At 39.8% G+C, this 21603-nt stretch overlaps 1 protein-coding gene across 2 annotated transcripts in view; it reads right to left on the bottom strand.

The window, feature by feature from the left end:
• Window positions 1-21603, bottom strand: part of LOC131668473 (follistatin-related protein 5-like) — a 132856-nt gene that overhangs the window by 35817 nt on the left and 75436 nt on the right. For both annotated transcript variants that reach the window (XM_058942673.1, XM_058942674.1), the window contains exon 4: window positions 4214-4315. In XM_058942673.1, the coding sequence (XP_058798656.1) occupies window positions 4214-4315 (102 nt within the window). The remainder of the gene's footprint in view (window positions 1-4213; window positions 4316-21603) is intronic.

The raw sequence follows: 21603 nt of genomic DNA, 5'->3' as shown, positions 1-21603 counted from the left end.
AGTGACGGAATAATTTACGTTCGTGGAAAGGGAGGCTTGAAATTATTCAATCGATCAGTCGCCAGATTAAACTCGCACGCGAGATACGAGCAGCCACAGTACAAATCGCATTATAATCCAGTGAATAATTTCAACAATTTAACATTGAAATAGCAGACGCCAGACGAGAAGCGAACAGCAAAGGTGTAATTGCTCGTGGTGAACTTTTGTCCACGCTCACGTGCGCAATATGAAAAGTTGGATAGTCACTCGTAAGTTTTCCTTTTCTCCCTCATGAATATCTCTCTGTTTTGTCTGAATTTACATTTTAAATTCTGCCGAGATATCAAAACGTCGCCCGAGCTTAGTTCGCTTGTAATTTGGAATTTGGGATCCAGCGCCACCTCAACGCTCTGAATTTTAAACTTGTACCCAGGCCAAGCGATTAGTGCGATTCGAGGTTTCTTTCTCTCTCTCTCTCTCTCTCTCTCTCTCTCTCTCTCTCTCTCTCTCTCTCTCTCTCTCTCTCTCTGTCAGATTAACGTCATTAAAGACATGCAATATACTCTCTCTCTTTCTCTGTAGCGATGAAATGCAGCGTTTGATACATACAAATTTCATAGATTACGTTTTCTTTACTGGATAAGAAATAAAAATTTCAAAATTAAATTCAGCTTTCATTTAAATGAAAATTTTCTAATTAAAGTCATATAAAAAAAATGCAAAACTAAAACCACTACCTATTTCAATTCTGCCCTTCACGACTTTTATCTTTACGTCCTCCTATTACAGTCTACAATCGTAACACAACAAGTCAATAAATTCGATATAGCATAGTTTCACTGGCCTAACCAGCCAATGAAACTGTGAATTGGATCATCTCTCTCTCTCTCTCTCTCTCTCTCTCTCTCTCTACATGCCATCATCATTGTTAGACGTGCAGGTAGAGCTTAGTATACGTTTCGCTCGTTCAGGCAATATCAGCATCGACATGCAATTTCACCGATGATGAAGACGCTTGACACGACTGTAACAAATGTGCTTTGATTACACTGCATGGGCAATTGTGTGTATCAACGACATCTATTAACTGATGACTCTTGGTCTCATACAAAGTTTACGGTGTATAGGATTATAGTCGAGGGATATACATCTTTTAGAAATTCAAAATTTGTTATGTGATCGAAACATTATTGATTATTACGTAGGAAGTCGTTGTCGATATTCATAGTTGAGTTTGAGTTACTAAAGTGATGTTGATTTTGACGCAAGGCAAAAGATGCTATAATTGATATAAAGTAAAAAAAGTGTGATAAATATGCTGTGCAGAGCTCAATTTTTGCAATATAATATCTACAAAAAACCAAAGCATGCAAGGTCTCGCGTCATTCACCAGCCGACAGAAGAAATCATATGCAACAACGGCATCCCACCTTTCTCGCTACTACACATATATATTCAAATCTGATATAGAAACGGTGGCATTGTATCAAAACGATTTTCCCGGCGGCAACTCGCTTAAAATGCAAATGCTAGCGCGGCGGCAAGAGGAGCGAAAGCGCTCCTTGCTGCTACAGTAGCGCGCGCGAAAAATCAAATGGACTTTGATCGCGCTTGCGCCATTCTCAAGAGAACCATTGAATTTTACCTGGATCCCGTACGAAAATCTTCGTCTGTAATCCTTCATATTATTTTCGATCTAATATTGGCACGTACGATTTTGATTTTGCAAGAGATAACTTGAAATAATGGACTGACTAAAACTACTCTTATTATTGATTTACTCTTGGCTAAGTTCTCTGCGAGTAAGAGAAAAGCCGAAAACTTTAGGAATTCCGTTAACGTTTGTGTGGGCAATTCAGCGCTCTGCAATTGAGAAGGGTCCGCGGCGCGACTACTACTTTTGCGGACACGAGGCGTCTTGGGAACGTCTCGCGCGTTTGCGCTTCGTGGATCTTTATTCGATTTCTCCTAAAAGTGGCCGAGCCCAGCGTTTGATGAGGATTTAACGCAGAGGTCATTTCGTTTGTCTTGCTTTGAAGCCAACTCACGCGGGAGAAACGATTTGATGATCACACGTTATACTCGTATTGTGGCTGAAACTAGAGAATAAAGTTTTTTTCATATATTTTCTTGTCAGAAATCCTAGGTTACGTGGCGATTTCCGAAAGTTTCATTCGTAAAACCACGATTTTAAGGAATACTAACTTTAATATTTATAAAACATCCTTCGTTCTCTTCCAATTAAATATTCGATAAGTACATGAGCTTTCAATGTCGTCTCGTTAGCTTCTTATAACTGCATTATTTTTTCCAAAATAATGAGGTTTCAGTCAACTACAAGTTCTCGCGAGTTGCGCTGCAATCTCCTGCACACGACGCTAAAATCTAATCATCCAGCGTGCTAATTAATATCCGAGCTCGATCGAGCGCGAGATACCGCAATTTCCTCGTCGACGTTTCGCAAGAGAGGATAAGCTGTCACTCATACCACTGTACCGCTAATCGAAAAGAAAACGCCAAGATGTTTAGTCGCAGATTAGTATCTAAATATTGAACTCGCTGTGTGGCGAATCTAAATGAAACGTCGATGCAGTCTAATTTTTCGACTCCCCCGTGTATCTTTCCCATGGTAGGTCCGAATTTTTTTTGAATTTTTTTTCTTTCGAACAAAGGGAGGATGGTCACGATCAAAGTTGAGTGGAGCTCGTTATAGTCGTCCAATGGGAATAATTAAAGTAATTGTGTGCTGACTCTGCCTTTATCGCAACTCCTGCGAAATTGAACGGACGCACTTTCTGCAATGTGTAAGACATCGAATTTTCAACGAGAGAAAAGTAAATATAGGAGAGGGAGAGAGGGGAGAAGTCAAATTCTTAAAATTCAATTGGCAATATGGAATTGAAAAGTAAATTTGAAAGACTAATACCCCTGTCAGACGCTACAAGCTTGACGTCGCAAAGAACGTTCGCTTCTCTTTTCATTTTTCTTCTCTGTACCTAAGATTTTTTTCGTTACACTAACTTTGAAGAAAAAAATTCATCCTTAGGTATCTTGAAACACTGGAATTACGAAATTCAACGAGCGAAGTACTTTTTTTCTCATTGAAAAGGCCAGACCACAAAAAAGCAATTTAATAGCATTTGAAATTGAAATTGAATGATCCAATGTTTGTTCGCATCGGCAAGTCCGAAAATAAAAGATGACTGACTGAAAAAATTTAATTAAAGTATTGAACTGCTTTTCATTCTTCTTTTGCGACCTAGATGTTTAATTATATTAAGCGATCAGGCGAATGCAACTCTCATTTCAAACGAATAAACCGCTGAAAGTTTTTTTCAAACTCGAGATAATCAACTCCGGGGTGAACAGGAGGGACCGAAGTCAAGCGAACAGAGGGAGTAACTGATGCATTAAACGCTCGATTGAGCATTTAATGCATCGCTAATGAGCAGCGCGTCTAGACTGCAATTGGAGTAAAGGTTTGCCAATGTCAAAAGCACGAACCAAATTGTCGAAAGTTTTTCGGTGTATCTAGGTCAGTTGGCTTATTCAGAGAATCGACGACCGTTTTTTCAATGGCACTTTAATGTATTCGTGTGAGGGCAGCAAAGAATCAAGTTAAATCGTCGGAGTCTTAATTACATTTTATCGAAAGTTTGGTGGAGCTCAAGAGTTTGCTCAACTAACTTTCTCGCCATTTCGCGCGCCATCCAAGAAAGCTTTATTGCATATTGCACTCGACGTTATTGAATTTAATAAAAGAATGGCTTTTGGCCAGTGATTTCGTAATTGCTGGATGATTTATGGTTACTTCGAAGTTCAAGTAATTTCCTATTGCTGTGTACCTGAGAAATTTGATAAAAATTGAGAAAAGCAAGTCAAAAATGGAATAAAACTTTGGTATTTCCCGGTAAGCATAAAACTTCCATTTTCGTACCTAAACCAAACCAAGTTTTTTCAAACAAACTGAAGATTGGATTACAAAACGATCGTTTAAACTGATTTTTACATATTTATGCCCTGTATAATCTGAAAATCGAACAGATCGTCGTAATTTTCAGTAAAATACAAACGAACAATATATCTCAGACTCTAATTAAGCGATTAATCACCATTTACTCCGACACTTCCAGCATTAATTCTTCATTAATCTTCGTCAACTGCTCATCGTCGTCGCTGTAGTTCGGCAATCTTTTTTCAAACTGTTAATTGCGTCACAGAAATTACTCACCTTGTAACGAGGGGAGGAGAAATCACCAGTTGCTACGCAGCTCGCCACTAGTAACGCCAAGACGACGATTACGCTCCGGACGGTGACACCGCTAGACGACATCTGCAAACAAATTTCGAGGCTGGTTAAAACTTTCATGCATTTTAGTGCAGCAACTAATGTGCCTAGTAAAATTTTCAATTTTTAAGGATTTTCTTGTGGATGCGGGAAGATCGAGAGTCGAGGAAGAAGTATTATCAAATGATATTTTCAGAAACAAAAGATTGTAAACGATGGAGTTTTATTAAAACTCGTTCATTTTCCAACTACTTCAAACTATTTTTATCAGGAAGTAATCAATGATCTTATTATTTTACTTGTTGTCGATTCATTTACAATATCCGAATAACTTATAACTATTAGTGTTATGAATTATTTGAATCACATATAAACTAAACTAAAAATGAATTAAAACAACTTGCATACTTGAATAATGAAGAGATAATCAAATCTACATGTAATACAAAAAAATTGGGTAATTTAATATTAGGAAATTTAACCTTACTGCTCGGACTCACTCACTGCAAATTGAATTCAATTAGTCTTTCAACGATTCTTTCCACAAGTTCAAGAATGATCCCATTGTAAAAGAAAACTTATGTGTACAGACGATACGACCAGATTAAATATTAATTAGCGATTTCCAAGCTCGTCGGCGGCCTAAATATTCCAACAGAACGTGTCAGCAGTCGCGGCGCACGCACGCCGAGACATATTTCGAATTCCAGGTAGCGCTATATTCCTACGACTGCACTCCCGCGCGGAATGTAAAATCAGTCGCGTGCGTGCACACACACACACAGATACTGCTCCTGCCGCTAATTTTCAAATTCCACATTAACATTCCCTAAGTTGAGAATTACGTAGGGACTCGTGCTAGCGCGCAAGTTTTGCCGAAGTAATTCAATAACCCTCGTAGGCGAGCTATTACTTTAGCTCCTTGCTCGCTGCTGTTGCCTGCTAGGGGTCTAGTACGATTTGGTTTTTACCTCGTGGGTTCGTATATAAGCCAACGTATTTTCGAGGTCGTTTTGTCGTTCGAGTTAATTTTCACGGCTGTCTGAGCGAATCGCACGTGAAATATAACTTTAGTGCTTCTATTTGTTGACTACCTCGAGGTTCACGTTTATTTGCAAGAAGCTTTGAAGAAACGATTAATCTTCGTGTTTAGATTTCGAGCTTTGTTCTTTCAATTTCCGACAATAGCGATTATAAACTGCAGTAGCGAAACCATTGTATTTACATGGGAAATTGTTAGCATCTCAAGACATGGAAAACAATGAGATTGAGCGAAAATCATAGTCGTCGATATTATATTCACCAATAGGTTCTCATTTCCGCCTACTATTGGTCTTCTGTGAAACGTCAACGTAGCTACGTTCAAATCCTCTAATCCGCATAATCGAGCGCGTTCGATCTCACCGTCGCTGTCGCATGGTGCTTCGTTGCCGAATTAATTCGCCGCATAAGCGCTCGAGCGACTCCGATAAGCCTTGATAATATCAAGTAAATGCTGCACTGGTTAAATACCAAATGGCAAATTTGCTCGTTATTTTGCGTAATTTTTCACACAAGCGCCGCAATATTCTTAAATTACCGCACCGGATTTGCGCGTACGCTACAATTTATCGAGGACAATAAACAGAATTAATGCATTGTAATAGGACGCAAAGAGAAGAAGAACGCAAGATAACTGGCTACGCGTAGAAAAAACTTCATCCGTTTATCCTCCACGAAAAAGCTTATGTCGACAAGAAAAGAAAAGAAAACATTACGTACATCTTAAATAGCACTTAATACTGGTCGAAAGATTAGGTAGGAAGACAAAAGACAAGTCCAGCGAGAGTCGAATCGTATTAAGAATCCAATCGGTGAAAAGTCTAGCTACACCTATACTTAGCCAAGCAGTCTTTCGGGACTGACGTTCTTCATCTTCTCGCCAATTATATGTAGAAATTCCGTTGGAGATTATTGTTGACTCACAGTCGCGCTCAAACATTCCATCAAGAAAAACCAATATAAGCACTTTCACCTCATTCGTATCCTTGATAAATTGTCCAAGCACATGAATAGAAACTCAATCGATCGAAGCTAACATTATTTTGAAAAATAACCTACAATGCCCGGACGGCTCGTCAATTTCTATGGATTTTCAGCGCTAAAAATCGATTTTTTTTTTCACTTTTATATCCATTCTCATCAGGTAAACACAGGTAAATGATTGTTGAATATTGTCACTTGATAAGGTCCCACTTCATGATTTATTCATTGCAGGAAGGACTTGTCTCAAGAACTTATAAAAGCATATTCAATCGAAGAGGTTATCGGGCAATCGTGACATACGAGACACGGTGCACAATATAAAAAAAATTATGTGCAGCGTAAAGAGATTAGTGTTGAGCTATTCACTTTCACTCTTTCTTTTCGTTGGTTCATATTTTTTCTTCGTATCTTTTTATAATATTTCTTGGTCACTATGGATTACATAATTACGCCATTGGCCGTAAGACTATCTTTACACTGACTAATCACAAATAAAAACTTGCTTGAAAATAATTTTCATAGCTCACATTTTTTCAGACTTGCATCTGATTAACCAATAAACGCGCTTCTGAAGCCGTGTAATTTAGCAGCGCGTACAATTTAGTGGGAGCTGCGACAAGTCATCTCTAAGCGGCATCTCTAAGGGGCGTTTCTGACTCTTCCGCTCTCGGAATTCTCGCAACACCGCTTGCGAGCCTCGAACTTTTTGCGTGTATACAGTGTGCCTGTATGTAGTACGCCTCGTTCTTGTGAAAAGTATTTCCAACGGTTTATGGCTTAAGGCTCTTATTATATTGAAATTGTTGTGTATTGTTGGACTAGCATGTTTATTGGACGCGTATGCATGTGTATTTTCGTTTATTTGTTTTTTCTTTACCTCCGAGGAAAAATATCGAGCTCTCGCAAGCAGATGTAATTGAGTGCAGTATGCGAGAGAGTACGTCACGTTTGAAAATTTGATTTTTCACGTCGTCTGTCGAGATGACGTGTTAGCGAGGTATAGGCAAATACAGAGCGCCCTTTTCAAGAAACGTCGAAACGAAGATGAAAACTTGGAATCGGGTTTCGCTTTTGATTTATTGATAATTGAATAAAGTTGTCGGCACAAGTGAAATTCTATTCATTATTGTCTTGCAGTTGTTAATAAGTAACAGTAAGCCGTGATAGGTAGCCCCTGTTAGTAGCAATATCGGTAGGCTCGCTGAGATATGCATGAGCAAACCACGTGCTCAGGTTCTTCTTTCATCCATATGATATAATAAATTGAGTCGCCAACAGCGTTCACATTCTATCAAGTAGTCTCCTTAATCCGTGGCTTTTTCAGTGCACCAATTGCCTCTGGAAGATAAACAAGGAAATATTCAAGGCCCTGCGTGCAGCTTCGATAGTACACTGGAAACACGATAGAGGCAGCGCTCTTACGCTGTCGGTAAATCTTGAACTCGATCTTGAAGCAGCGCTGTGCCGCAGACAGTTTGCTCGTCTTGTATTTACAATGGTTTATCCTCGACGCCACTGTTGCCTTTGCCATTCTGATTTGCTTCACGTCCGAATAAAGATTTCGGCTATCGCTATAGACAGATATTCTTAGCGTTTGTTTACCAAAGTGACTTCGAAGCCTACAAGAGAGAGCGAATGTGCTTTTCCAAGTTTGTCCAGTCTGAACATTTCATTGTTTAATATATAGTTTAATGCTATCTTGCTGCTGGCTGCTATGCGAATATAAATTTGCTAATATCATGAAAACTTTTAATGGCCAACAATGAACTTTGAATGGATCAATGATGACGTTATTTCATAAACATGTTCTGATAAACGCACACAAAGCGAACGAGCTTTTCGTCCAAGAATTCATCTAGAATGCAGATTCGATGATTGCTCTCTTTTATTATTCAATTCATTACGCATGCACGTACGCACGTATGTGTGTCTGCCTATCTTATTAGTTAGTCGAAGCTGGTTAGTCGAAGTCGATCGGTGGAGGCAGTGCGAAAAGAAAATAACTTTTGACATTTCGTTAACCAATTTGTTAACGAATCGGTTAACGGAGCGTCAAAAATTATTTTCTTTGCGCAATCGCTTCCACTGATCCAACACAGCTTCAACTAAGATAAAACTATGAGAGACGTGAACAGTGATCAAAGATATTTTAATAACGTCAGACTTGTTTTAATTACGCCAGTCGACTGGATCAAAATCTGCACTTACGTGAAGAAGGAAATTTTTATCGCGTGCAAACATTTTCAATTTCATCAGCATCCCAGCTAAATGCAATAAAAAATTCATATTCGCTATGGGTGATAACAAGCTACTCTCGGGGAGGGTATGAAAAAAAGTTAGGTTGTTTTTCTCATCTAAAAATGTATGCACAGGTTACGTTCGTATACGCGTAGGTTGTCGATGACCTCGTTGTCGTTGAGTATCAAGTCTCTGCGTGTGGGTATGTGCGTGTGTGTATTACTGTAGCACTTGTTCTTCCTCGCAAAATTTGGAGTTTGTGGGTTTAATACTCCGAAGCAGATCATAAACTTTCCAAACATATATAATATAATACACGGGCCGTGCAATTCCAGCCATGAAAATCACATAATAGGTCGTTGCGCTTACATCGTCACGTATAAAAATTGGATTGCTCGCACTGTACTAGTATTCCAAAATAAAAGCCAAACGAGTGTAGTACGTGAAGTTTTTTTGTTCCACGGGAAGTTAGTGTTTTTCCTCTCCGGACGTGCAGCAGCTAGTTAAGTACACGGCCGATGGCTTTTCGAACGTTAATAAAGAGAAAGACAGTTTATTTGGATAATACTACGCGCTAGTTTGAATTGACCTTACTGAGTATGTTTAAAAGCGTTTCATTGGTAAAGAATCGACGTGGTTGCTTATCTTTATCTTTTTCTCTGCCCAATTTGTTAATATTTGAATATGACCTAGCTGAGTATGAGAAAAAAAGAATTTGAGCAAAGATGCATCTGTTACCGAGACTGTCTGCGCAACTGTTTGTAATGAAAGCACAGGCATACTCTTCCATCAACACACGAGAAGCACGTGCTGTTGAAGTCGAGCTTGGCGTTTCTCTGGTTTCATTTGCATCCCGTGAACACGACTTCTTGCCAGACGTATGTGTATATATAGGGCAAGAAAATTGGTAGTAACATGTTGTGCATGGACCTATAAGTACAATACAATTAGAAACTGTAAAGGATCTTTTTGAGAAAGGCATAAGCGATTAATTGAAAATAGTAAAGTTGTTATGAAACTTCTCTTAGAGAGAGAGAGAGAGAGAGAGAGAGAGAGAGAGAGAGAGAGAGAGAGAGAGAGAGAGAGAGAGAGAGAGAGAGAGAGAGAGAGAGAGAGATACAAAAAGTTTTCGTATTTATACACGAATTGATGAACGACTCGACAAAAATTCAACAGAACCTCTATCGAACTGCTTTAGTTCTTTCTGTCCAGTTCTGAGAATATGAAAGTAGCTCGACAAGAAGATAATGACAAAAAGTAATTGGTCAAATCAAATGTAGGTTCGAAAGGCACACACAAGTTAACAAGCGAGAGCTAACAGGGAAGGAGAGAGAGCTCAGTGGAAATGCAATTAGAGACGCACTGAATTATTCCGGGGAGGTACCACCATTCCGTGCCATTCTAAGATTCTCTCTTCGCTTCAGGGGCCCGCTTGCTCGTAAATCGCGCAACTTTCAGCAGCACAGAGGGCGGACAGCTGGCCACGTAAGTCATTTCTCGTTCGCTCGATTCTCCACATGCGCTATACGTATATATGTACGGCCTTACATAGTCGAATGGACCAAAATCTTTTATACAAAGGACAAAGTTTGCGAGCAAAGGACAATGTATTCTGTCCAAAGAAGCAAAAAATAATGTAACAAGAAACAAAAAACAAAGGAAAAAGAGGAAACAACACAAGATCAGCAGGAGAAAAAGTCGTGGCGGGAGGATAAGAACACGCGGTCGACTTTCTCGTCACGTTTATACGGAGGCTGGGTCCACGTAAGTAGCGAGGTCTAAGACTAGTCAGCCTCTGTGCGCTACGCTACGTTCTGCTAGCGCACATTTTATACGGACATAGAGAGAATCTACCCGCCCTACTCAAAGTTCATCCAAGCGGATTAGGCTAAACTGTTCGGATTAGAGGCAGTCGACCAAGTTCCTTTACTTCTCTTATGTGGCCGTAGAGTCAGAACTTGAAGAGAGCAGGTGTCGCTGCATAAAGTGTTGTGCTTCTCGATCAAAGTCAACGTACGTACAGCTATTAAAAACCATTTATGTAAACACTTACGTGAGAGCTGTGATGTATCGTATTGTTTAGCCTCATACATCATAAAACGCTTTTCGAGCTTGTTACGATGTGGCAATAATTTTTTCTCTTTTGCGATCGACTTTATGGGGCTTGCACGCGAGAGATTTTTCTCTTTCAATGCATACTCTCCCCCCCCCCCCCCCAACTTTCATCTCAGACTTTATCACTGTGTGCGCGTGTGTCGAGTTGTTTATTGATTCGTGTCTACATGTTTCACTTCTATACTTACTTTTTGGCGAGTGCAAACGAATGTCTCTCCAGCTTGTTTTATGTGCTTGTTTACGATCAATCGCTGCAGTTCTTGCATACATGCAGTTTAAGATAAACAACGTAAAGAATCAAGGGTATTTGTGCATACAATCACGACTTTACTATCTTATTCATGCACGATATGTGCCATCAAGTTCCAGAGTAAATAAATGTTTGTTCCATATTCTGTCATGAGAAAAGATCACGAAGGTAACATCGACGGAATCATTCAATTTCGTAAGGATGCGCTCTCGAAAACAATCTGAGTCGAATGAGATCTCGGCGTCTCTCGGTGAGTAAGAAAGAAATATAGAGAGAGACAAACAGACAGAGAGAGAACATTTTTACGAGAGTCCGAGCGCGAGTAAACGAATGAAAACGGGCAGCATACGATTTACAAGCTCTTAAAGCGTATTGGCCCGTGAATCAGCCTTATCGCTGTCTCTCTCTCTCTCTCTCGCACTTCCAAGCAAACACTATACGTATGAGAAGTATACGTCTGTATAGTCCGACCAAAAATTGTTAAAAAAAGCTTGCGACTTTAGCTGGAGAAACGAATTAAGAAAAAGGAAGTGAGTTTTCAGTTTGTCCATAAGTACTGTATATATGGATAAAAGGTATTGCGAGGAAAGAAGTTGGCGAAATGAGTGTCTTTTACAATGGCCGTAGATATTTTGGGCTATTTAGTTAACAGCAGGATATATACCAGCTGCGAGCGAAGTACAACGCGCAGCCAAGTAAAAAAGAGAACCGGTACTGCCCCCATTTCTTTTATCCTTTCTAAGGAGAGCGAAACTGCCCTCTTGCCGGCCGTATTCACTAGCTGCTGCTTGAAGCCTTCCGAACTTTAAAGCGCACTTCCAGAGGCTTTTATTTCACTTCGAATCAAGTCTTGGATCATCTCTCTTTCTTTCTCTCGTGGCTTCTTACTACCGATATCTATACGAGCGTCTTCCAAGTTAATTGGCTCAACTGCCGTTTTACGATTGTCGTCTTTTGCTTCCTTGAAGATACGGTTTTGTTCTGGTTTTCAAGTGATTCCAGTTACAATACATCGTTTTGTCGCTGGATGTGCCATTTGGTTTTTAATTATTTTGGAGGATGTGTATATAAGTCCAAATATAATTGTAAGAGGAAACATTGAGAAAGTTTGTTCCTTGACGAGGCACGCTTATGATTAGCGGAGAGGAAAAAATATGACAAACTTGATGCAATCATAAAAGTCAGGCACGCAGTAAGCCAAAGTTTGGTGGTCATATTCCCAGAAACAAACAAATAAAACGTAAGCTAGGTAAAGCCCAATCAAGCAGCGGCGCGACTTCTAGAAAAACAAAGAAAGACTAAAGTAAGATCGTAAACCTGAGAAGCGACAAAAAAGTACATGGCATCTGGAAGTGTACTATCAAGCAAAGTGAGTCACACACTGTCAAGTGTATACACGAAGGATAGGAAAGTGAACTGGGTCACCAAAGGCTATGCATAGGTAAATAGCATGAAATTGTCTACACCAGTCCAGCAGCTACTATCTCCAAAAGACGATATACGTTCGCCGGTAGCTTCATGCGATATGTCATGCGTACCTCTATAACATAGATGGGGAGAGGTACATTTTGACAGCTTTTGCCTCTCACCGATCCTCTTAGGAATTCACGCCACGTACGCTTTTATGAGACGCGCCGATGGAAATCCGCACGGCGTGAAATGAAAAAGTGCCGTGGGACCACGGCACAGAGGGAGAGAGAGAGAGAGAGATCTTGATTTTAAATCGGCTTTTACCGTAAAAAAGCACCCTTTCCGGTCCTTTCTAACGATCGTTTTACAAGCAGACAAGGGTGCAAATGTCTTCTTTTTTTGGAATTGACTTGTTTTTTACGACTTTGTTTGATAGACGCTCTTTTTCCATTACGAATAACAAAACCCTCTAGTCGTTTTTAAAATCGAAGTCGTTCCTGAAATCCTCGCAAAAACTTAAATATAACAGTGCTAAAATTGAAAGTGACAAATCTGTATTATCAAATATAGAAACGTCGGCAGTCTGAATATATGATTCTTTTCCGCGAAAGTTAGCGTTAAACTTATTAGCTTGGCATACTTCGATCCAACTTGGGAACTAGGTTGAAAAAGTATAATCAATGTTTCATGCAGAATATATTTAACGTCGACTGTTATTTTAACACGTGCTACTGTGGTGCGCTAAAATAGTTTTTTTCATTTGACAGACAAGAAGACAGTTCTGGACGAATCACTCGAATCGTTTATAATATGAATCCATGTTTTAATGGTAAATTGTCTTTATGAAAGAAAACTCACTTGACTTCGCCGAAGCATGTATTGATTTATTAATCATAAAAGATATACGGTGAGCAAGATATAAATGATAAATGAAATTTCTTGCAGAATCAAGGCACGAAAATAAATTTCAATTAACATTAGTCTGATTATAGAATTTCCATGACGTGATTAATACTCTCCAACGAACCGCGACGTATCAATTAATCAATCGAACCTCTCCCATTTTTTTTATAATATCGAGCGCGCAAACTATTCCAAGCGGAATGCGCACTGATTTTTCATTAGCGTTCAGGCAGGAGTTGAATGGCTTGGAAGCAGCCAAAACCATAATGTACGCGAGAGATTCCTAATAGCGGCGAGAGCGGCGAGAGAACCGAGTAATAACTGATAACACATTAATGCCTCAAAGCTAGTGGTCTTGAAATGGCTTGCTCGAGAACTAGAGCATACTGCTTGCTTCTTCGCCTGTGTATGCTACGTGATCATATACCACGGTCGATCCTATGAGCCGTAACTTGCTTGCTTGATTTCATGGCGACCTATGTCGCTTGGATATGCATTGTATCAAATTATACTAACCGCTCAAAAAATGCCGTATCCAATTTAATGATCGCTGGATGGTTTGTTCTACTCGTGTCGCTGACACGAGAATACGCGGGCTACTTTGAACGTTTACTCGTACATAATTGATGTGTTTGGTCACTAGTCAGGCCACCTTTTGTCTGTCGCTCGTTTGCGAAAATCGCCAACGATGACGTATCAATATCATTAGAGCACTTCGATCAATTTGTACGCGAGCCCAATCTCGATTATTCGTTTGTTTGTGAAACAGGACACAGCTAGCGTACGGGTTTGATTTATGTCATTTCGCATAAACGAACAGCAGCGTGTTGCCATTAATTGGATTATTTTTGCGATTCTTAATCAGATGCGCGTCAACGCGTCGACCAGCCAGTCAACAATTTAACCGGGTGCTTCATTGTATTTTTTTCGCTTTCGAAAGAAATGGCTGACTAAACATTACGAAGGATTTCGCGATCTCTGATTGACGTTATTATTTTAGTCTTTTAAGTGCTGCCAAAATGTATAACTTGTCATGAGAACTGTCTAAGCTGATTTAATCACACGTAATCGTCAGAAGTTAGTGAGTGAACTCCGCACATAGACCTTCCACGTGCTTGACCAATCTCCGAGACCGTACCTGTCCGTGATATAAGGTGAAATACCGAATTTCCGAGGGAAAATTCAAGGTAACTAATTTCTCAGTTGCACAACCAGTGCCATGTTGGGAGATCATAAGTTCTCGAAAACTGTAGTACAATTATTGAGAGATTGAGCTTCGAAAATTTGGGAATTTCCGAAAGCCGTAATAGGTGAGTTCGAAACTCAGCGACTCTGGTGCAGTCCTAAGAGCCACGGGGCTGCGAGGTCAAGACGATAACACATACGTCGTACAGACACTAATCAACATTTAGAAGTAAGAACTGATCGATCCGAGTCTTTAAAAAGGCATGTTAGTCTTCAAGTCCAAAGGGTGACGTGTTTTTAACATTGTCCTTTTCATTTAATTATCATTTACACTTAGCAGTACAATAACAACAAACTCAAATTCTTATATTTTTCATTATTATCGTATTCTCATCGATTACCAGTGAATCATACTCGTATCTTAAATAAATCATTTTTTACCTATTCATATTGATTACTTGTTAAGTATTATTTATAACCATTTCGAATTTGGACAATTTCCAATAGTCAATGCTAAGAATGCATAAATCTAATGAAGTTTTGTGCGAAAAGAACGGCAAAAAACCAACGCAACAATAAGAATGTATGTGGCCCATATCGCTGGCGAGGTCGCGCGCGTGATTTCACATATGGTGCAATCATTGGTGCAACCTTTTTGTAGGCACGCGCATATGTGCCATCGCGCATTGTTTTCACTTCATTGACAGTCACAGGAGCGTCATAAATATATTGCGCTCGCAACGCAATTTTTCGCATGTAACTTTTGAAATTTTCCGCTTAATGCCTTGATTGTTCTTTTCCTCTCATTTTTTACTCCTATCGCGAAAAGGCTTATGATTTTTTAGAATGGAAACATTGGTTTGGCGTTCAACTGTTTTTGTTGTTTATCAGAATAGTGATTGATAGCAATTATTCAATACGACTGGATAATTGGCGATGACGTAACACACCTACTGCTGAACAAATTATTGCTCCTAATTCTTAGCTGTAATCAAACAGTGAAATGCATATGATCAATCGGTATTTGATAACTATAAGAAAGAAAAGGCAACACTTTGGAAAATATTTCGCGTATTCGCACTGCAAATTCATTAATAAGTATTTTCAACTCAGGAAAGCGTAAGCCAACGTTCACCCCTTTGCAAATTTTTCCATACTTGCAAATATCGCAAAAAAATACCCCAATAAAAAAAGGAATTCGATAGCGACAAGCTGTGACAGCTTCGTCCGCGGGGATGAACTGCTAGCAAGGCAACTCGAGCGTGGCCTAAAAGTAATTAAACTCAGAGGCAGACAGAGAGAGAGAGAGAGAGAGAGAGAGAGAGAGGGGGCGTACGAGATCAAGCAATTTTACAAAGCGGAGAATTTCCGTGGGATTGAACTACGTAACGAATATGCGCGCCTAACTGCCTACCGTACGCATTGAATAGTTTTTGCAGATTTCTCCAAGCCCCTGAACGCCAATATTTCCAATAATTATCTGTGACAGTTTGAGTTTCCTTGGTATGCTGTATGTATCAACTTGGGAAAATCATAATCCCCGGTGACCTACACTTATAGTCGACTAAGTTAGGACTTAACAGGTACTAGACAGTTGTGCACTTGTTTAATATTTTTACTCGAGATATGTGCTGTAGTGTACTCAATTGATAAAAAATCGGAAAGATGTTTTGTTTGCTAAAAGGTGTTGTAAAAAAGCGGGCATACGGAAATACTGTGAGGACTGTTAGTAGTCTCGGATAAACAAAAGCCCAAAAAATTTAATAAGAACGCGTCGAAGAAAGAAATGATGAAATCAAGTTGCAGCAGGCATGTTTATACTCGGGGGAACATCTATTCGCATTTATATTGCCACGCAGCTGAAATCTGCATAAAACGTCTAAGAATTTTTTTCTAAAGCTTTCGTTCGCGCAAGCGCATCCCTTTCGTCCGATCTTTATTATTTTCGAATTTGCATAGTGTTGTTCCACTGCCTGCGCGCGAGCTTTTAATTGTCAAATATAAGCTAATTTATTCGTGCCCCTTGTGTGACGCAACTGTAATCCCATTTTCTCCCGGGCTCCCTCTTGCTTTTTTTCGACTTAACGTTTTTTTGTTTTAATCAGATTTAGATTAGTGGCCCTGTTATTGGTTTTTGTTTAGTCTGCCTGTTACTGACGACGTTGCAGCGTCGGCTTTTTCGGAAACTAGAACAGTCTTGCGTAAATCTGGGTGTGTGTATGTGTGATAAATTTCTATTTTATTGGAACTTTTATAGTTAGCGATATGCGAAGCTTAAAAATGTACTTGAGCAAATGACCAGCAATATGAAATGCGAGGATCATTGTCAGTAAAGACTTTTGGCGCTTACCGTGAGAAGCAAATTTCCGTATCATTGAAGCTTGACTGTAGCAGGAAGTAAGAGGAAAGGAAGCTCATCTATCACCTTCTTAAAAAGAGATGGAGAGGGAGAGAACAAGACGCACTCGTGACGCGTGAAAGGAGCTTCCCCCTTGTTAATCGAATGAAGCTCGATCGGCTGCTCTGATTGGCCTCTCTCTCTCTCTCTCTCTCTCTCTCTCGCGCGCGCGCGCGCGCGTCTGCACAAGCTGAAGCTTGTCTGCCTGTTCTACTGCCTGGCAGTGATTGGCTCCTAGTAACTCCCACCGACGCACCACCGACGTGCCAAGGGTTACCCAAAGACGTGACGGTCCGACGGTTCTCGGTATATAATTAGCTGCCAGAGAAGCTTGCCTACTTGGTTATGGGATTGGCTCAGATTTTTTAACCAGCTTGTCGAAGATGATGCTACTGTCAGCCGATTTTCACCCCTACACTAGCACTTTCCGATGGTTCTTCTTTTTTACGACCAAGTCAGGATTCAAAGGATTTCTAACTTTTATTGGAGAATTAACTACCAAAAGTATTATACTCGTACAACATTGTAAAAGAAGTCAACGGCAAGTAATTCAAATAAATATTAAAATTACCCCGTAGATCACTTTTTTAGGAAACAATTGACATTGTCATGGAAATCTGTAGGGTGAAAGTAAGCGAATATCTACACCTTCAATATTTCTTAAGTTTTCAAATAGCATCATTCTCAGGAAAAAACTTGAAGTAGCTTTTTTAACGACACATTTTCCCGAATTTTTTTGTATTTATTAAACTCACTGTCAGCTCGAAAATAAAAATTATAGCACCTGTAGTTATACAAAATTATTAAAAGACTCGATGAATTTATCAGATTTTCTTTTCAATGTACCTTGAGGTCTCTTCAAAAGAATAGATATCTAAATCATGGATAAGTGACGGACTTACTATCTTTATCCGTCAATCTTGACTTTTGGCTAATAAATTTGAGGGTTTTCGAGAAGCATTATGTGGCTGGACAAACCGAAACTGATATTATGTGGGTAATGAGGTTGGTGTTTATCCATATAAAAAAAAAGTCTGGCCAAAGTCTGGCCATACTCTGTCACAGAAGTTTGGCAAAAAGTCTAGGTTTGGCCATTATGCCAGACTTTTTTTTCAATTTTAAAAAGTCTGGGAAATTTTTCTAAAACTTTTTGTTAGACTTTTTTTGATCCTCCCAAAAAAAAGTCTAGGAACAGCAAGCCAGACTTTTTGCCATATCATTTGAAACTATTACTATTCAAAGTATCTTCAATTTCTCATGTAAAACTTTGACAGCCTTTATCAATAAATAGTTTAATAATTTAAAAAAATAATCTGTGTAGATAATCGTTCAGTAAAATTACTTACATTAATTTCCTTAAACAATTTTTATTAAATATAACAGTCTGGCAAAAAGTTGTGCGAAAAATTTCTAGGCTTATTAAAATTGACAAAAATGTCTAGCCAAATAGTGGCCAAAGTCTGACTTTTGCCAGACTTTTTTTTACACTGCGAATAACAAATAGGTTGTAACAGACCGAAAAATGTTTATCACCTTTTTGAACAAAGTTTACTATTTTTTTGGAAATCGCGTATTATATAAAGCTTAACAAACGATTGACAAGTAAGAAAAATCGAACTTATTGATCGATTCAGCATGCTGCCAATCTCAAAGAAAGTAAAGCAAAAGAAAAAAAAATCACTGAAATTGAAGTGTATCCTCATATCCACTTTACTCGAAAATCCTTTCTCCGAGAATACCATGTGCCATCTGCGGGTTTGTCTACGTTGCATTTTGCCGTCGTCGACAAACGTTCGTAGACAAGAATATAAGACTCGAAGAAAGAGCGATTGGAGAGCAAGAACATTTCCATTGAAACAAAATCAGAGAGTAAAGAGATTACGCTGAAATTACAGTGACGCATCCGTATATCTTTCAATCTTTTATTCCAACGCGCATCAGTGTTGCGGCTGACGTATACCGATTACGTTATCACTGCACTCCAGGCTTGGCGACATCGTTGCGCCACCTAGAAATCCGTACAATCGATCCTTCTTTTTTCACGAATTGCCTGCGTTGATTCAATCGAGCGGAAAGAAAAAAGAAAGAAAGAAAGAAAGTCGATAGGTACGTGTTGCGGAAATGTCACTTATAATGTGATATGCGAATGTAAAAGAAAAAAATTATATTGTTCATTAAGAATCGTTTTTATTTTGCAAGTGAAGATCGCCGAGCATGAAATTTGGAGGTTTGCTGTGACCAATGTGATTTCCAAGGATTGGAATTTGAAGAACGGGCCCAGTAGAATTGTAAAGAAATTTATTCGCAGACGGGTGGACGAGCAGCGGTCGTGGCCCTTCACTTTTATTAAATTTATTCTTTTATCAGCTTGACCAGCACAGGTCTAACGATACGTAATGTTAGGCTGGGTTCTGGAATGCTAGTAGAGCTTGAAAGAACTTGAAAACTTAGAGCGAAGAAAAGAAAACTAATAACGATAATGAGCCTTAACGGCGACTACTTTCAGGAGAATATTTGTCAATGGAAATAAAAAAATTCGGTCGCAAGTATGAAAACTTGAGTTCCAATCAATCGACAGCGAAAGTGAGCAGCAGGAGCAAGAGCAGGAGTAGTAGCACAGCGATTCTGGCTAAGGAAGGAAGCCTGAGCGGTAATTACCATAAGCAATCGCTTAGCCAAAGCCATTTACTTGCAGATGACCAGGCACGCGCGGATGGCGATTCCATTGCAGACATTAGTTATCGAGGAGTTCCGGCAAATCGTGCGAGTGGAAGCGAGAGAACCAACTTATGAAGCTGCAGCGTTGCTCAACTACATACGCCGAAGAACTTCCGCTGGTACTGTCGGGAATATTACACTGCTAAATTCACGTAAATTCTGCTGGAGCTTGGCTGCGACTTATCAAACGAAAGGGTTTAGGTATAAACGGCCTTGATTGCATTAGCTTCGACTACTTTCAGTCTTTGCGATGTCAATATTCCAAGTTTCCTTTGTTTTCGCGCGGGGACAGTCGCTCATTAGAAAAGAAATTTGACTTTTTTCGATAGCAAAACTTGCTCTGAAATTTTCCGAAAATCAGCCACGAGAAGGACCAACGGTAAGCTCCGGAGCTTTGATAAATTACACGCGAGTAATCCAATTATTCGAGCACTCAGTCTACAGGGCAGTGGCAGAGAGTATCGCGCTTGCGACTGTCTTTCGTTGGCGAATTAGGATCGCATTCGCTTTTCCTTACTCGAGCTACTCAGCCGCGCGCGCGTACGAAGATAAATTGGTGCAGCGCGTTCATACCTCCCGCGGCTACTTCTCACAGAGAGCGCGTATAGCCAGCAGTGCGGATCGATGAAATAATAATTTTCGCGTGGTTCGCTAGTAGACGATGCGCGCTTCGATGCTATCTGCATAATTAGACGCGCTTAATTTGAGTTAATTGGAAATGGCTCACTGGCTTAACCTAATTTTGATTAATATCGATTACTACCTACCACTTCCGTTGTTGTGAGCACGCTGTATTTGTGCGGTGCCTTTGGTGCCTTATTTCCTCTACTGCATTTGCTTTCGTTCGACATTATCGCTTTAACCTACGGCGGGTTGATGATACGCGTTTCCATTATTGATACTTTAGCACCGCACCAATGCTTGTGAAATACAATGCTGAGATATATCGATGAATGTGGACTCGTTATGACAAATTGGTGTGTTTGTTCCGACGGTTGATTTGATAACTGGAATGATTGCGCTTTACAAGCTCAATGCGAAATTTGATTGTGAGCTTCGGTTAGCTTATCAACAGCTGCGCGTGCTACGAGCAAAGAAAAGCATTTCACAGAAACTCGGCGAACGTTTCGTTCCGATCCCGATTCCAACTATGTGAAATTCAAACAGCACAGAAGCCAAAAATTGTCGAACGCGCGAGCGACAAACTAGTCGTGCGAACAATCGTAGCTCACACAATGTCAAAGTAGCCGGCTCGGAAATTCCGTTTAAAGCGCTCCATAACCAATTCACCGAACTGCACACCCTTTCACGCAGACGACGACGCGGGGACATGCTCCCTTATTCCCCGCCACAGACTGGAGAAGCCCTTGAGACTATGCATCCGCTAAAGCCTTCACGAGCAATTCGCATTCGCCACGCTTTGGTTTCGAATTTAACTATTGGATAATCGCTTTGAGAAGCGAGTTTTCCGTCATTTACCAGAGAAATTCGAATAAGTAACTTTGCATTACGCGCGACAATGAGAAACAACAGCTCGTTCATCTTGGATGAATTCGATTACAATGGACCCGGAATAATTTCGATGGAACATTAATCTAATGAAACACGCGTTCACTGCCAACTAATCGAATTCACATTTGTTGTCGCGCCAACAAATAACAGCTTTAGTCGCTTCACTCGCCACGTGATTAAGACGTTTCAGTTGAACTCCACGTCTGCCAACTAATCGACGTGGTGCGGTGGTCGAACGAACAAGCTGGCAGGCAAATAATCGAGAAGAAGAGTAAAAAGATTGGCGAGGGACGATGGAAAATGGATGAATCGCAACCGAGGGAGGAGGACTATTCCGCGGAGTCTTCTTAGAACTGCTGCATCGTCACGTCAGCGCTTAATCCTACGGAAAATCAATTTCTTTCACTTACTCTTATTTTATACTTATTTATTTCCCTCGGTTACTATTAATATCGGTTACTATAATTAATCGGTTACTATTAATATCAACATAAGTTTTAACGAATAGTGCAATAAGCCATTAATCTTAATAAATGATTTAACTGATCACCTTTTCGTTAAACACATTATTGCTATTAC

The sequence above is a fragment of the Phymastichus coffea genome, unplaced genomic scaffold (assembly GCF_024137745.1).
Source record: "Phymastichus coffea isolate CEN01 unplaced genomic scaffold, Cenicafe_Pcof_1.1 PCOF00078, whole genome shotgun sequence".
Lineage (NCBI taxonomy): Eukaryota > Metazoa > Arthropoda > Insecta > Hymenoptera > Eulophidae > Phymastichus > Phymastichus coffea.
This window is presented reverse-complemented; position numbering and strand designations above follow the sequence as displayed.